At 40.5% G+C, this 16,471-nt stretch overlaps 3 protein-coding genes across 3 annotated transcripts; 1 reads left to right on the top strand and 2 right to left on the bottom strand.

Annotated features, from left to right (window-relative positions):
* The first annotated feature begins 778 nt into the window (after positions 1-778).
* ora4 (olfactory receptor class A related 4) lies at positions 779-3,258 on the top strand. Its single transcript, XM_077530503.1, has 2 exons — positions 779-865; positions 2,204-3,258. Exons 1-2 carry the CDS (start codon positions 779-781, stop codon positions 3,197-3,199), a joined length of 1,083 nt encoding a protein of 360 aa, XP_077386629.1. The 3' UTR covers positions 3,200-3,258.
* Positions 3,259-4,199: 941 nt separating this feature from the next.
* LOC144024306 (olfactory receptor class A-like protein 4) lies at positions 4,200-6,884 on the bottom strand. Its single transcript, XM_077530504.1, has 4 exons — positions 6,454-6,884; positions 6,118-6,381; positions 4,668-4,907; positions 4,200-4,541 (listed from the first exon to the last, which is right to left on the bottom strand). The coding sequence occupies exons 1-4, from the start codon at positions 6,721-6,723 to the stop codon at positions 4,329-4,331; spliced, it is 987 nt and encodes a 328-aa protein (XP_077386630.1). The 5' UTR covers positions 6,724-6,884; the 3' UTR covers positions 4,200-4,328.
* A 519-nt stretch (positions 6,885-7,403) lies between these two features.
* Positions 7,404-14,241, bottom strand: LOC144023917 (von Willebrand factor A domain-containing protein 1-like). Its single transcript, XM_077529864.1, has 5 exons — positions 14,060-14,241; positions 12,732-13,265; positions 10,904-11,182; positions 10,516-10,791; positions 7,404-8,989 (listed from the first exon to the last, which is right to left on the bottom strand). Exons 1-5 carry the CDS (start codon positions 14,148-14,150, stop codon positions 8,712-8,714), a joined length of 1,458 nt encoding a protein of 485 aa, XP_077385990.1. The 5' UTR covers positions 14,151-14,241; the 3' UTR covers positions 7,404-8,711.
* Between the last annotated feature and the right edge of the window lie 2,230 nt (positions 14,242-16,471).

The raw sequence follows: 16,471 nt of genomic DNA, 5'->3' as shown, positions 1-16,471 counted from the left end.
TTTTTTTTTTGTCCGGGGGAAACACCTAAACTTAGATTTTGATTTTGAGGCCAGTGAGTATTTATGTTTAATGAAGAACCAAAGCAGCAATTATTGCTCCTAGCTGTAGATATTTGTCTGCAAAAAGCAGGATAAACTCTAGAGAGATAACCAATGTATTAGGTCAAGTCATTCTGTATATTTGTTGTGTTTATTGAGAGGGAATAAAAAAAAAACCTCAACATACATGCTGTTGAGTTTAAAGAGGAGTTTAAACACATTTAAAGAGGTCTTTGTGAGTTGATTCTGTGCAAATGCAATCTGATCCCGAGAGAGACACCAGTAAGGAAATTAGTGCCTAAGGGTAAGGACGATTTGCTGACTGATAAAAGGAAAATGCTGATCGGTGCCTGAGGGGTCACATGGGATTTCAGTTTCAGTTAGACTAGACATTAATTATTATAAAATATCTTAAATAACAGGGATTATTAGGAGTCACAGAAAGCTTTCAAAATGCTCTGCAGCATGTATATTTGTATGCTTTTCTTGGAATCATTTAAACTGCACAAAGCTATCATGAAGTGATTGAGAACACGCTTGTTCTGGTGGCTGCTTGGTGATGCAGAGAGAAGTGATGGAAAATGTCTGCATATCAAACTAAACGAACCTTGATGATAGTCAGCGAATCTTTGTGTGGGCATATAAAAGATAAAGCGGAGCATCAGCTTCTTTCATGGACGATATGAACCTCCATGATCCAGTGTGAGTGTGCAAACAATGTCACCGTGTACGTGAGGCCATGTCGGCCGTGCTCACTGTAGATGCTATTCTGTTTGGGATGCTCGTTTTTTGTGGCATCCTGGGGAACTTCTTGGTCATCTTTGTGGTGAGACAATCAAAGCTTGTCTTATGTTAAGCTGTGCGGTTTAAATATGTCAGGTATTTTACTGTAGCCTACTTGACTTGAGTTTTTATTTTCTGTCAACTTTTACTTCCTACATTTGGAAACAGAATTATGTAGGCTATTGTCTTTTGGCAAAATAGTTTATTATTATTATTATTATTATTATTATTATTATTATTATTATTATTATTATTATTATTTTTTTTACTTTTTTCAACCTTCATGGGTAAACAAGATGTAAATCGAAAAATGTATTTTATTTTTTTATTTTTTTATCTTGCAGTCTTACAGGTAGAATAAACAGCAACAGTTAAAAGTTCAAGTTAAAGTTCGCAGATACAATAGACTAGAGATACTTCTCTTCCTAATTTAGCTTTTTTTTGTTCATTAATTCGCAATGTTAGCAAAGCTGTGGGAACTTGGTTTTTGTGTAGACAAGTTTTTTTTGTGTCTTTGCTCCAAGTTATTAAAATTTTATTGTAAGATTACAGTAAATATGTATTTTACTGTAACGTTCATGATATTTATTTTTACACCTGCAGGAGCAGTTCGCTAGCTAGCTATGCCTTCCGAAAATTCATTCTCCCTGGATGCCATAATTTACACAACAGCTCAGTGTGGTTTTTTAAATTCCCACGCCAGGAGGTGACGTTGTGAACGAGACCTGGAAAGCTGCTAGCTTGCGAGCTAAGCTAGTGGTTAGCGCCTCTTGTTGCGACATGGTGATGGTGGAATTGGAGTATATTCTTTCTTTCTTTCTTTCTTTCTTTCTTTCTGTGTAGACAAAAGAACGTTGCTAACAAAAGTAGCATCCATTTTCAATGGGTTATCGTTTCAAACATTTAACAAACACACTAGCAGCATTTGAGAGTGGCACAACACTATTGTTTTTGGTGTGTTAAATTTAGAAAAGATGTTTATTTTTCACTTTCGTGTGACGAAGTGATGGAGTTCAAACAGTACCTCTACTATTTACCAGTCTTTGTTTTCTTTTATCTGCTCTTTAACTTAAAGGCGGTTTAGGAAAAAAATCACCACCACACATTAACAGAAGCCCAAAGGTGTAGATTGAGAAGGAGTTCATGGGTATACATCCTGTATTAATATAGAGCATTTTCCTGAGTGAAAACGGAAAACCCCACCTTTAAGCAGTAAAATCTATCTGTTTTTACCCATCTCAGTTGGCAGCCATTTTGCCGAGTTGAAGGCTGCAAATGACATCAAAGTTTCTCAGCGCTCATGTGTTGACCAATCACGGCTCAGCTTCAGACAACAGGTGAGCCATGATTGATTGACTTAAACCTCCCGTCTTCCTCGCAGGTAGTCCAGGCCGCCACTGAGAGTCCATCCCGGAGGCTTCCACCCTCTGACACGATACTCGTGCATCTGTCGCTGGCCAACCTCCTCACCTCACTTTTCCGCACCGTGCCCATTTTTGTTTCGGACTTGGGCTTGGACGTGAGTCTGTCTCCGGGTTGGTGTCGAGTCTTCATGCTGCTGTGGGTGTGGTGGCGAGCTGTTGGCTGCTGGGTGACTTTGGCGCTCAGCGTTTTCCACTGCACCACACTGAGGCGACAGCGCGTGACCTTCGGACCTCTGGCCCTGCAGCGAGAGAGGCGGCGTGTCTGGATCATCCTGGGGGTGGTGTGGGGGGCCAACCTGGCTTTCTCTACCCCCGCTCTGGTCTACAGCACCCACGTCCATGGCAACGCCACCGTGGAGCTGATGGTGATCAGCTGTACCACCAGGCCCCTCCTTGGCTGCATTTGGGAGTTCCCCTCCAGCCAGCAGGGGGCAGCGTTTGCCTCCGCTTCACTTGCCTTCAATGAGGTGTTGCCACTCGTGCTGATGGTTTGCACCAACTTGGCCACGCTACACTCTCTGGCCAAGCACATCAGGGCCGTGACTGCGGGGGGAGAACACGGGGAGCTGGACAAGCACGTGTCCGGCGAGCGCAAGGCGGCTCACGTCATCATGTTGATGGTGTCGCTCTTCGTGGTGTGCTGGGTGCTGCAGGTTGCCGCGGTGACCTACTACAACCACGACAGAGGCCACCACGCCGAAGGCCTGCTGACTGTGGCCCATTTCTCCGCCTCACTCTTTGTGGGCTTCTGTCCCATGGTCGTGGCGCTCGGGCACGGCAAGTTGAGGAGGAGAATTGTGGGCATGATACTGGGCTGGTGGAAAGTTCTTAAACAGAACAGTGCAGACAATGAAGGCGGGGGTCAAACCTCAAAGACTAAAGGGAAGAATGAAAAACGAACCATTTTTGTTGTTCAAAAGGAAAGAAAACACAATCATGAGCGTCAGAGTTAAAGAAAAAAAGGAAGAAAAAAATATGCTCATTGAATGTTTGAAAGGGGAAGTCAACCCAAAACACTTGACCAAATTTTCTTGACATTATGTTCTATGCAGCCCCACTAGCCTAAATATTACGTTCGTGAAATATGAGTTAAGCAGCAAAATCCAACAGTTTTTAACAATATCAGAAGGCAGCCATTTGGACACCTGCTATCGACTGAAAATGACGTCACAGTTACAACCAATCACAGCTCAGCTTCAGAAAACATATGAGCTGTGATTGGTCGTTGCCTGAGCCCTGACCAAGTGTGATGTCATCTTCAGTTGACAGCAAGTAGCAAAATCGCCGCCCCGATTAAAAACGGCTGGATTTTGCTGCACAATTTATATTCCACCAAAGTAATATTAATCAGACTGTCATGTTTAGACTAGTGAGGTAACATTATTGTCAAGAAATGTTTGAGGTTGACTTCCTCTTGAAGTATTATTTTACACAGATTGAAATATAAATAGCAGCACAGTCGGCCAGTGGTTGGTTAGCATGTCAGCCTCATACTCAAGAGAGTCCCAGGTTTGAATCTCTTCCTGTGAAGGTTTTCTCGGAGTACAAAAACATGCATAGAGGGTCAAATGGAGACTCTAATTTGTCCATTGGCGTAAATGCTACTTGTTTGGCTGGTGACTAGTTTCTCAAGTTTACATGTAACGTCTTTGTTACTTCTTCATAAGCTGTATGGTTGATGACAATAATATTCTTGGTTTTGATTGATTACTGTCTGAGATGCCGTACTTTGAAACATGTGTAGAATTGAGCTTGTATTTTCATATTATTTTTAAGTTTAAATGATTTATCTTAATCTTTTTTTTTTTTACATTACAAAAACCAAGCATTTGAACAGGGGTGTGTAGACTTTTTGTTAGCCAAATCTCATGTACACATCAATAGGTAATTTAGTGTCGTATAATAAAGCTGAATTGAGTTGAGATGAACTTCAGAGCTGTGAGCTAAATGTGCCACCACTGACTACGGCAATCACAATAAGCCTCAATCAAAACTGTTTTTTACAGTTCTTGTATTGAATCTCATAAGGTGTGCCTAATGAAGTGTCCAGTGAATATCAATGGTGTTTTGTCAGCAGCTTTTTCAATGCGAGAGCATCGATTTAATGAAAGAGCGGAGTCGGCGGTGTCCCACTGCCAGAACCATCGGCGACATCGCGATGAAGATGATGTTGGCGAAGCGAGCGATGACCAGCAGAAACTCGGCCGAGGAACCGCGGATGTAATTGAAGTAGTTGACGGAGATTATGCTGGTGCCCCATGACACGATGAAGAGCATGATGAGGGCCAGGATCACCTGGAGAAGACAGAGTAACTCATAATAATGTTATTAAAACTATATTAAAAAAAAAAAAAAAAGTTCCAAACACCTTAATACACGATGTGGTGGTTTTACAATGGCTGTTCACAAAACACCTCCCACCTTAGCTGCTCGTCTCTCAGCTGGCACCCTTTTGATGACTGGCGCGTCCTTCACTGAAGACCTGCCGTGTGTGTAAAGTGTGTACAGTGAGCCCACGTTGGTGAAGAGCATCAGGATGATAGGAAGGGTCTCGTGGATGACCATGGAGGTGGTGGCGTAAGACAAACCGCTGAAGGAATAGGGAAAGTTCCACACGCAGCCCAGCAGGGGGCGTGTTGTGCTGCTCACCAGCATTAGCGTCTGGTAAAGAGGTAAAGGAGTCATATTGTACAATTGATGTAAAAAGTCTGCACACCCATTCAAATGCCGTATCAAATTTCCCACGTGTTTGGGATATTTTGTTGTGGTATGATGAGACCAAGGTGTAACTTTTTGACCACTGTAATGTGCCCATTAAATGTTTACATTAGCCCAGCGGTAAGCAACTTTTACTGTCAAAAGAGACATTTTATGTCAAACAAACAACAACAAAAATCTGTCTGGAATTGCAAAAAAATATTTTAACATTGTAATGACCAAAATTGTGTTTTACTTTATTTCACATAAATATACAGCATGCAATTATTTTTCTTCTACTTTATTTTTGTATGTTTTTATTTTTCATGCTTCATAAGTTTTTAGATTTATCTGCCTTTCTGTCAAATTTCTGATGTTTTTGACAATTTTATGAACATTCTTTGGACATTTTATGGCTATTTCTTTTGGTCATTTTTTTCCTGCTTTTTTAGGCTTTCTATTTCCTGACATTTTGGGCAATTTTGTTGACATTTTATTCTGAACTTAAAAATTGGACTCTGGCATTTTTTAATATTTATTTTTTTTCCTTAATTATTAATTTATTTAAATAATATTTTATCTAAAAAATAAAATTAAATGCGTAAAAAAAAACAACGTTAATTTCTTCCGTTTTTTTTTTTTTTTTTTTTTTTTTTAAAGAGATCCACAGGGAGCAATTTGAGAGGGACTAAAGAGCCACATGAGCCACATGTGGCTCCATGAGCCACATGTGGCTCCAGAGCCGCGGGTTGCACACCCAGATATTAGCCCAACCCTGTCAGCAAGATCACATATTTTGCTTTTTGCATGGATATTACCTGCCTGACGTTAATTTATAAATTTGTGTGGAACTTGACCAATATGCATATCTGACAGCATAACATATATTTATTACAATGACTATGACGTTCACATGGAAATCTCAACTTCTTTTGGGGTGAAATGTGGATGTCTCAAAGGCATTTTATGCTGATTAGAACAATCAATATTTTCAATAACATAATATATAATATTGTATAAATCCAGAAACTTCCTGTTCCTTAAATCACGGCATCATGATTGAAAATAACTCACAGTGGAAAGAACAAGAAAACATATTTTCTCAAGAATGCATTCAAAACATTGTAATTGTAATCTTTAAAACAAAACAAAACAAACAAAACCAGGCGCTCACCTCTGTGGTGTTCATATTTCCATTTGTAGAAAAGATATATGCAGGAATGGAATATAAAAAGTTGAGAAGCCAGATGAAAGCAAGATTGAGTAGAAGGGTGTTCAGAGTCCCTCGGTGTGCACGAAGGGTGCCAGTATTTGGAGCCACCCGCCTTAAAGTCTGAAGATGAAAAGCGCTGAGGAAAAGTGTTGACCACACGTTGACCGAGCGCAGCCACACCCACACGCCCATGAGAAATCGACACCACTCCTTTGACGAATACAGCTGCGGAAAATGTACACGTTATTGAAAAGAAGTTACGGGCATTAACTGTATGTCGGTAGGCATCCAACTTACCTCCAATCCAATGTCTGAGATGACCAGCAGTGTGTTCCTCATGACCGACACCAACAAATTGGACAAGGCCATGTTGATGATGATGATGTCCGAGTTATGCCCCCGGCCGCGTTCCACGAACACGCTCTTGCCGATCACCCCGATTACGGTGGAGTTACCCACGATGCCGAGCAGTACCAGTAAGATGTACATGGCTATTTGGAGCGGGGACACCGAGACACGAAGTCCCATTCCCACCAGCTCCATGTCCTCCTCCATGGCGACGTCCATTCTAGCCTCTTAAACCCAAAACGCACTAAAAGATGGTCTCAAATATCAAAAGTTGCTGCAGCTTCATTCCTGTTGATTATCATAAGAATGTCATCCAAACTGACTTAGGGATCTTTTGCAAGGTGTTCCCAGTCAGGGTCCATAGGAAGGTGAAGCTGTTTTTAATCATTCCTTGTTAGCTCACAGAGTAGGAGGATGTTGTTTGTTCCTGGGGGAGCTCAAGTTGCAAGCTAATGAACCACAAGTGATTAATCAGCTCATCCTGAACGAAATGCTTCATTTGCACTGCATCATCCTTGGGGAAGAGCACGGCTGTTGACGTTATTATGATGACCCAACTCTGAATCGTATTCGGGAAATAGCTGCGTTATGTGCATATGTGCAAGCTCCTTAGTTCTGAGAGTTTCAATTGAACTGACTGTCAGATTGAGTGTGATGTTTCAGTTGAGGAAAATATTGAGTAAAAAAAAAACCTTAGGTATCGGTAGGGTATCAGTATCGGCCGATACTGCAAAGCTGGGTATCGGAATTGGTATCGGGGGCCAAAAAAAACGGTATCGGAACAACACTAGTTATGGTGCATTTGTTTGAAGAAATTGCACTACCTTAACAGCTTTTGTGCAAATAACACTCGCTAAACTGGTCAAGACTCTTCCAGAATGTGAGGGAAGAGGGAAATATTCCGAGACATTTTGTATTTATTATAATGGAACACTGGAGTACCCATAATTGTCATATACAGAAAATAAATGAGGTTATTTGTTGTAATTTCAAACAATAGCCGTTAGATGGCGCCATAACCAAGCAAACACCAGAACAACAAGGACTTAGGCATATTTGGATCATGATACTGGACTGTCTGTCAACAATCAACGTGTGACAACATCCATCCATCCATCCATTTTCTTGACCGCTTATTCCTCACAAGGGTCGCGGGGGCTGCTGGCGCCTATCTCAGCTGGCTCTGGGCAGTAGGAAGGGGACACCCTGGACCGGTTGCCAGCCAATCGCAGGGCACACAGAGACGAACAACCATCCACACTCACACGCACACCTAGGGACAATTCGGAGCGCCCAATTAACCTGCCATGCATGTCTTTGGAATGTGGGAGGAGACCGGAGTACCCGGAGAAGACCCACGCGGGCACGGGGAGAACATGCAAACTCCACCCAGGAAGGTCCGAGCCTGGACTCGAACCGGAGACCTCAGAACTGGGCAGCAGATGTGCTAACCACTCGACTACCGTGCCGCCCGTGTGACAACATATTATTTCTATTTTATTATTACTTTTAATTTAACCCAAAAATACAAGAACAACAGTCATAAATAAGCATAAAAAGATTTTTTTTTAAAAACACACAAATTGTAAAGCACATTTTGTTCTAGGCTTGTATAAGTGGAGAGTCTGATGGAAGAAGCTTGCACTTGGTGTACTCGTGTTAAATCAAAAAGATGCCGTCTGAGTGTCATCCATTCTGACAATTACCAACCTGTTATAGGCAAAAGAGTGGGGGGAATCATATTTATACTTTTTTTTTTTTTTTCATGAGTCACATCCACCTCAGATAAGACACTGAAACGGGACTGTTCAAAAATACATGTTAGTCTATTACTTGCGCCTGTGTTTTTCTGTAAATATGTCAAAATATTAGTTATAAGATTAGTCATGTTATGGAAATTAAATTCGGACTATCGTGTTAGGGATGGTTATAATAATCAGTATTTTGTATTTGCCAAGCCACAGTCAGGACATGCTGTAATGTTCTGTCTGTAGTTCATTAAAAAAGAAAAAGAAGAAGAATATTCAGTCCCGCACATGTTATCTTGTGCCTCTGGCACTCCAAATGCCTAATGTTCACCAGCTGCTTGATTGCAGCATTCTCTCGTTAATCCAGGAAAACGGATATTGCATTTCCACAAATAAGCAAAGCTGGGAAAAAAAAAAAAAAAAAAAGCACCGAAGAGACATTCAACTCCATTAACCTGTTTACTTCTCTGTCGTGCAGCATATGCCCTCTCCTCGGCCCGAGCCGTAAATTGGGGACACGCACACACGGCTGCTGGGCGCAAAGTGTGTGAGTCGCGTTGAGTACGAGGAGGGCGGCAGGTATGTGGAAGTGAAGTCATGGCCGTCCCTTTTCTGCCAGTTGAGCCAGAATCCTTTCAGGCCTTCCTTCCGGGCCTTCCATTCTACCTGCACGTCGTTGTGCGTCGTTGAGGTCAGCAGAAGGTCAGCGAGGGCAGGCAAAGCTGCTGCTGCGGGTGCTGCGAAGAAAAAAAAAAAAAAAAAAAATCAACTTTATTCATCCACCAGTTTAAATTATGTGTAATTCTATTGTCGACCACTAGATGGAGGCTCACTCGCTAGTTTGACATGGTATAAATTTGAAAAAAGATGAAGAAATAAGAACGTACTTTCTGGTCAACCTCGTTTTTTTTCTATAGATTATAGTGAATATCACCTCCTCTAATCATTTTTATGCATACTGTTAGTTTATTTCATAATGTACAGTACATCTGTGGGCATGATTGTGGATGTATACTGTGACATAAGTTTGTGGATTTGTTTGCTGTTAACACATAATGGTGTACACTGCACAATATTTTTGTGTTATCCAATGCTCTTGCTCTCTATTAAATATGTGTTTATATATCAATCCATCCATTTTCTTGACCGCTTATTCCTCACAAGGGTCGGGGTGGGGGGGTGGAGCCTATCTCAGCTGGCTCTGGGCAGTATGCGTTTATATAGTGTATCTTTATATTATTTTAAAAGTGTGTTTTGGAGGTGTTAAAGGGACAATGTGTATGTAAATGCTATAGAAATAAAAAAGGTTTTCCTGGTATGGAACCTATACTTTTTTTTCCTTTTTTTTTTTTTTAATGTATGGAAAGATTACGATGCCACTAGAAGGAAAACAAATCTTGTCTTTTTGTAATAAACAGCCATATACCAAAAAGAAGAATTGCTAGATTGCCCGCAACTGTGTTGTCTTCCTCTTCTTTGTTGATGTCATTGGTTAGTTACACTATGTCACACTGCTATGATGTCACACTGTTTACATAGCTGAAACGTCCACTCCTTGCCTACACAAACTGTTCTGTGCCTTGGCAAAATGAAGCATAACACGTGGTAGAAATGTAGCATAATAAGTAGGGATGTCACGATAAGGGCAATATCATGATATCGTGATATTAAAACTGCCACAATGTCGTCGTCGTCATGTTCACAATATTTAAAAGGAACACATGTTAAAAAAAAAAAAGTCTGGTTGATTTCTATTTGTGTAGTTCTAGCACCCTCTAGTGCCTAGTTTAATAGTGCAATTTAATTTTCATTAGGGATGTTTTGGCCTTCTATGTTTAAAATTATGCTAATTGTCAGATGAAGGGGGATCAAATTTGCTTGTGAAGCGATCAATGTGTGCTTACATTAGCAAGTAAGTGCCTCAATATTGTTATTAGAGATTGTAGGTGGTTTATATGCATTGCTGTTATGTACAAAAGCACAATATTGTGCTTTTTTTTAGTATGAGCTCTCTTTTACAATATTATCCTTTTTAAATATCGCCAATACCCCCACAATATCGTGATAAATATCGTATCGCTACCTTCATATAATGATAATATCGTATCATGATGTTTGGATATCGTTACATCCCTAATTATAAGTAGCCTAAGTGCCATAATTTGGGAGCACAAGTTCAAGTTACGAATGTAATCGTATTGTCTTTACTAATGTAACTGTAAGATAAACATAATATAATGAGCAAGATGACATATCCACAAACCTTCTTGAGTGCATGCTTTCACAGACATGGCTCTTTCTTTTCCGTTTTTGTACAAAGCACCGACTGTGACGAGGTACTCGGTTCCAGGCTCCAGGTCGGTGAGCACAGTGGAGTTCTGGTGGCTCTGGAGCGTCACAGTGTGGACTGCTCCACTTGGAATGGCTCCATATTCCACGGTGTATCTCTGAACCAGAGCTGGCTGAAGAGGACCCCAGCTCACTCGCGTCTGACGGGGGCCGGAGTCGGACACCGAGACCACTGTTGGGCTTAAAACGCCTGAAGGTATTATAAGAAGAGGCAATGTGATAATTATCATATAGGAATCAAGTTCAACATGTCAAGTTAAACAATCACTGTCAAGCCAAATAAATAAATAAATGATTCTCACCCGGAAGCGTGGTGAAGCTCACGGTGAGCGTGTTGAAAAGCCTCTTGTTGGACTCGGGCCGCAGGAAGGCGGAATAGGTGGTCTCGGGTTGCAGTTTGGTTAGTTCCACCGAGCTGGATTCTCGCGAGAGGATGCGTTTCGCCCCTGCTCGTGTACTCCCGATGGCGTTGTACCACAGCTCGTAGTAACCACTTAGTGTGCTTAAAACAGGGCGCCATTGCAGTACAGCACTTTGGGATGTGATGTCAATGGCGCTGAGCCGTTCTGCTCGAATGATTTCTATATTTGAGACAAACACAGAGCAAAACTCAATGCAAGTAACATCTGTACATATTTGTCATGCAATTACATAAACATTGAGTCTGAACTGCTGTAGATGATTTGCATGTTAGTTACTGCGTTTACTTTTTGTATGGTAATAGTATTGATAGTTTCTAGATTTTCAACATGATAAACAGTTATGGTGTAATAAAAAATTGCCTGGTACTGCAGTGCAACTGATCAGTGAACTTGGGAAAATCATATTTTACTTCTCATTGGACCACTGCAATTTTGAAGCTAAGTTTGCTACCATTGGCTGTGCATGCTAACTTATGCTAATACTGCTCGGTTGAAATGGTGTGTGGTTTACAAAAACGTACATTAATATGTTATATGTAGCCCCATTAATCTAAACATGGTATTCTGATAAATATTAAATATAGCAGCAAAATCTATGACTTTTTATCCATCACAGGCGGCGGCAATTTTATCACTTGCTGTTGACTGAAAATGACATCACAGAAGCTCAGGGCTCATTGAACCACCAATCAGGGCTCAGCTTGCGAATGTCACATGATCATACTCAGAAAAAGGATGAACGTGATGTCATTTTCAGGGTGAACGTCATTTTAAGGGTGAACATGATGTCATTTTCAGTCAACAGTAAGTAGCAAAATGGCCGCCCCTGTGAGATGGATGAAAACGGATGGATTTTGCTGCACAAAGGCAACATTAAAGAGATCCTTGACTCATTTAACCATTTCAGCTATAATTAATTTGATGACGTTATTATTTTCCATCATACAATTAATACCTTTAAAACACATTTTGCCACTTGCTGTCGACTGAAAATGACATCACAGTTGCTCAGGGCTCATTGAACCACCAATCAGGGCTCAGCTTGCGAATGTCACATGATCATACTCACAAAACGAGTGGACTGTGATTGGTCGTCACCTGAGCAACTGTGATGTCATTTTCAGTCGACAGCAAGTAGCAAAATGGCCGCCCTCATGAGATGGATGAAAACGGATCGATTTTGCTGCACAAAAGCAACATTAAAGAGATCCTTGAATCATTTAACAATTTCAGAAGTAAGAAGATAATATTTTTGTCTATAATTAATTTGATAACTTCATTATTTTCCGTCGTACAATTAATACCTTTAAAACGCATTTTGCCACTTGCTCGACTGAAAATGACATCACAGTTTGAGCAACTGTGATGTCATTTTTAGTCGACAGCAAGTAGCAAAATGGCCGCCCCCATGAGATGGATGAAAACGGGTGCATTTTGCTGCACAACGGCAATATTAAAGAGATCCATGACTCATTTAACCATTTCAGCAGTAAGAAGATAATATTTTTGTCTATAGTTAATTTGATAACGTTATTATTTTTCCATCGTCCAATTAACCTTTAAAACACATTTTGCCACTTGCTGTCCACTGAAAATGACATCACGTGTGCTCAGGACTCAGGTAGCAATCAATCATGGCTCATTTTGCTAATGTCACACACCCCTTGTTTGTAAATCTATGTACTTAGAACGAAAATAGAGCCCTTACTGATAATTGCCTCTCTCATGTTCTCTGTGATGATGTCAATATTTTCAATGTCTACAGAGTACAGGTGAGACTCCTCAGGAGGGGAGACCGCACGCTGCAACACTTGGAAGTCGCCATGCACGGAGGACACAATCAACACAGAAACCCCCTGCGCCTTCAGCTGCGCTATGGGCTCGTCAACATCCCCCATTTCGACGCCATCCGTCAGCCAGAGCAGAACTTTCGGCACGCGCGTGTCCGCCAGGAGCTGCCGAGCCATCCGTAGCGCCGCCTCGGTGTTGGTGCTCCCCTGCAGCTGTGTGACGGCGAGTAGAGCTTTCTGCAAGCTTCTCTGTTTGCTGTGCACATCCAGGCCGAACTCGAGGGTGGGTTTGGTGCCCACCTGCAGCAGCCCAACCCTCACGTGGCCGTGGCCTAGCGAGAAGGGCCGAAGAAGCTTGGCGGTGAAGCCCAGCATGCGTGAGAACTCGTAGTTGGCCACGCTTCCCGAAGAGTCCAGCAATATGAGAATGTCGCCCTCGCAGCAGTTCGACGCTAAACAGGAGAAGGAAGACAGCAATTTACTTGGAGGAGTCATAGTTGGAGTAATTGGGCTTTGATACCAGGACAAGTGTTCGAATTTGTGCAGTCCGTGTGCTCCATTTTTGAAGCCTCGGCAGAACCAAAGAAATATTTTATTGCAGAAATCGCCCACAATCATTAATATTTTAAAGGGAGAAATAAAACAGCGGGAAAAGAGTGAAAAAGCGGAGGAAGCCGGCTCATAAAACGAATACCTTTAGGGATCTGAGAGAAGAGGCTGGATGAAAATAAAACGAAACCGAGACACAACACATGAGATGATGAGGGTTAGATCGGCCCTCTTGCTTGAATGAAAGGTTGCATCTTTGCATTCATCCAAAACAGAGGTGGAATCTGGGAGTGTTCGAGATGCCTGAAAATTCCAGTGGATAGACAAAAGTATTGGGACACTAGACATAACTTACTAAGCTAACTTAATGAGAACCTTCATTTAAAGTGTATTACGTACAATATTATGATTGATGTAAAAAAGCCAATAAAAAGTGCAATATGTCTTTGGTTGTCATAATTTGGTCATAGTCAAATGTGAAATTAAACAGATTGCTAAACTCATTCTTCTACCAGTGTCAAGCTCTTACGTTGAATCTTATTAGGCTGTGCAGGTATACCTAATTTAATGACAGTTGAAAAGAATTACTTTGTACTACTGGAATAAACGTTTAGAGCAAAATTTTACCCGAAAAATATCGACTGTGAGTATGAATATGTAGAGATATGATCACCACAGTGCGCATGTTGTCACTCACCTGAGCCAGGTAACTCAACAACCTGCAAGCTGCCTCGCTGCAGCATTACCCACAGAAAAACGCAAGCAGGCAAAATAGTCCTCATCCTCATTTGATGGTCACACACGACATAACTTTTTATCCTTTATTGTGTGTCGAAGTGTTGATTAGAAATGCGCGGAGCACCTTCCTCCTCCTCCTCCTCCTCCTTGTCCAGGAAGTCACATCATCGTTTGAAAGAGTTCCACTGCGCCAGGACGCGCAGTCTCGCTGCTCCAACATGTAACAGGCAGTCATTGCCCGCGGTCATCTGGTGATTCATTACACGTCTAATGAGCAAATAATTGGCAGATTGCAAAGTCCTACGAAGAAACGCCCCACTATCAATCCACTGCGACTGTGCGAACTGTAAAAGGAAACGTCACACGGGACGATATCTTTGGAATGTATAATGTGATTGTCTTTTAATGTTTGTTTTTTATATATATATTTTTTCTTTCCCCTATTTTAATTCTTATATAATTGTATTTTTATTTGTTACGTTTTAGTTTGTTTTGTTTGTTTGTTTGTTTGTTTGTTTGTTTTTGTAAAACGTGAATAAAGCCTGAAAAAACAAACAAACAAACAAACAAACTGCAGGGTGCCTGTGTTTACAGTTTTCATTTGATTGGTTTAGGCTACATTTCTGGTCTAGACTAGTGTTTGTCATACAAATATTTCCAGTAATTAGGACATGTCTACAATACGAATGGCATGCTAATACGTTGTCATGCGACAAGTGGATGGAAGTACAATATTTCAGTTTGCGGTGTGAAAACCTCTAGAAAGATTTGAATGTAGCCTCACTTTAGTAGTAATCTGCAATTCCATGATGTTGATGCGATTATGAAAGCACATATCCAGGTTCACCAAAATAGGAGTGCTAGCAGTACTTAGCTAGAATTAGCACTGTAAGCTACCAATGTTAGCCAGTGCTGCTACATTGGTAGTGTGACTTATGGTTAATTACTAAATGTAAATTTGTACTAAATTTGAAGTTTATATATATATATATATATATATATATATATATATATATATATATATATATATATATATATATATATATATATATGTATATATATATATATATATATATATATATATTTATATTTATTTTTAATATTACTGACCATTGCTTAATGTTTTTTTTGTACAGCTGTCATTGGTTGGTAGAGCACAATTCCAGTTAGACTCTCTTCACGTACATCTATGTTTACCATAGTTGCTACTGGAGACAAATTCCTTGCATGTTTTTACATACATAGCTAATAATAATTCTGATTCTAAATCTGACAATCAATTACAAATCAAAACGAGATGACACACATACCGACTAGTTGTCCGTCATATACGGACAGTTTTAACAGTTTAGTTGTTTTTTTTTAAATAGCTACTTTAAATAGATTTTTCCAATAATTTGTAAAACAAATTCCCACAGAAAATGTTGCACTGTAAAAATCAATTTACAATAGCACTAGTTAATGACATCATAATCTTCCAATAAGTCCTCCTCAGCGACCATGCAAATACAGTATGCCCCCTAGTGGTTTTGAAGAAAAAAAAAAAAAAAGTAAAGTAGGATATTTCTTTCTTTTTGGTGTTAGAAAAAGGAAGAAAAGTCTTATCTGACTTGTCGTCTCACTTCATGCACGTGAGCCCGCAGATAGCAAAGAGGTGCATGCTGGGTAAGAGGAGCGATGTCCTGGCAGGCTGATGAAATGATAGCACTTCAAATGACTGATGGAGTCTGTTGATACATGGTTAAAAAAAAAAAGAAAAAAAAAAGAAAGAAAAGAAAAATGTTTCTCACATACCAGGCTGGTAAATTATCTGTGCTCATGTAGGCAAAGTCTGCCAATATAAACCATTTTGAAATCTTTCAGAGGTTTATCCAACTTCAAAGGCCTTTTTAAGTTTTACTTATTCCACGTTAACTGCAGAAAGTGTACACACGCTCATTCTAAATCCTTTAAAGATGAGAACTGTAAAAGGAATATCGTATTATGTGTTGGCTGAAGCGCAATGACCATCAAATATTCTTTTTCTTCTGCTGTGGAGTCACGCTAATTAATTTTACTCCAAACGAACGTGCTGTCAGGCTCTCCGATTTCCTTTTGAACATGATTTGGCATCATAACAGAGCAGCGGTGCAACAATATTTCGATTGCGGGGCAGCAATCTATTTCATTTTGCAAGTATAGTTGATTGGCTTGCTTAAATGTCAAGACCAGGCAATTTGTTTTAAAGGGGCTTGGTTGGGATATTGCTTGTAAACAGTGGAAGAAGATGCAAGCAAAAAACAAGCGGTTTGAACTATATCTACTTGACAACATTCCTCATTCAAAGAAAAGCAAATATCATTCCGCATCTCACCGTGATGCTAGTTTGCCC

This window comes from Festucalex cinctus, chromosome 8 (genome assembly GCF_051991245.1).
Source record: "Festucalex cinctus isolate MCC-2025b chromosome 8, RoL_Fcin_1.0, whole genome shotgun sequence".
In the NCBI taxonomy this organism is placed as follows: domain Eukaryota; kingdom Metazoa; phylum Chordata; class Actinopteri; order Syngnathiformes; family Syngnathidae; genus Festucalex; species Festucalex cinctus.
Note: the sequence above shows the minus strand (reverse complement) of the source record. Positions and strands in the feature narration are given on the sequence as shown.

What these genes read in the sequence shown, in the direction of transcription:
- ora4 (XM_077530503.1), top strand. Translation starts at nt 779, where the DNA reads ATGTCGGCCGTGCTCACTGTAGATGCTATTCTGTTTGGGATGCTCGTT. An exon ending in ACTTCTTGGTCATCTTTGTG is followed by an intron (nt 866 to 2,203) that starts GTGAGACAATCA and finishes TCTTCCTCGCAG; the next exon opens with GTAGTCCAGGCCGCCACTGA.
- LOC144024306 (XM_077530504.1), bottom strand. Translation starts at nt 6,723, where the DNA reads ATGGACGTCGCCATGGAGGAGGACATGGAGCTGGTGGGAATGGGACTT. An exon ending in GAAATATGAACACCACAGAG is followed by an intron (nt 4,908 to 6,117) that starts GTGAGCGCCTGG and finishes CCTCTTTACCAG; the next exon opens with ACGCTAATGCTGGTGAGCAG. An exon ending in CTGAGAGACGAGCAGCTAAG is followed by an intron (nt 4,542 to 4,667) that starts GTGGGAGGTGTT and finishes TGTCTTCTCCAG; the next exon opens with GTGATCCTGGCCCTCATCAT.
- LOC144023917 (XM_077529864.1), bottom strand. Translation starts at nt 14,150, where the DNA reads ATGAGGATGAGGACTATTTTGCCTGCTTGCGTTTTTCTGTGGGTAATG. An exon ending in TGTTGAGTTACCTGGCTCAG is followed by an intron (nt 13,266 to 14,059) that starts GTGAGTGACAAC and finishes TCTCCTGTTTAG; the next exon opens with CGTCGAACTGCTGCGAGGGC. An exon ending in CATGAGAGAGGCAATTATCA is followed by an intron (nt 11,183 to 12,731) that starts GTAAGGGCTCTA and finishes TCTCAAATATAG; the next exon opens with AAATCATTCGAGCAGAACGG.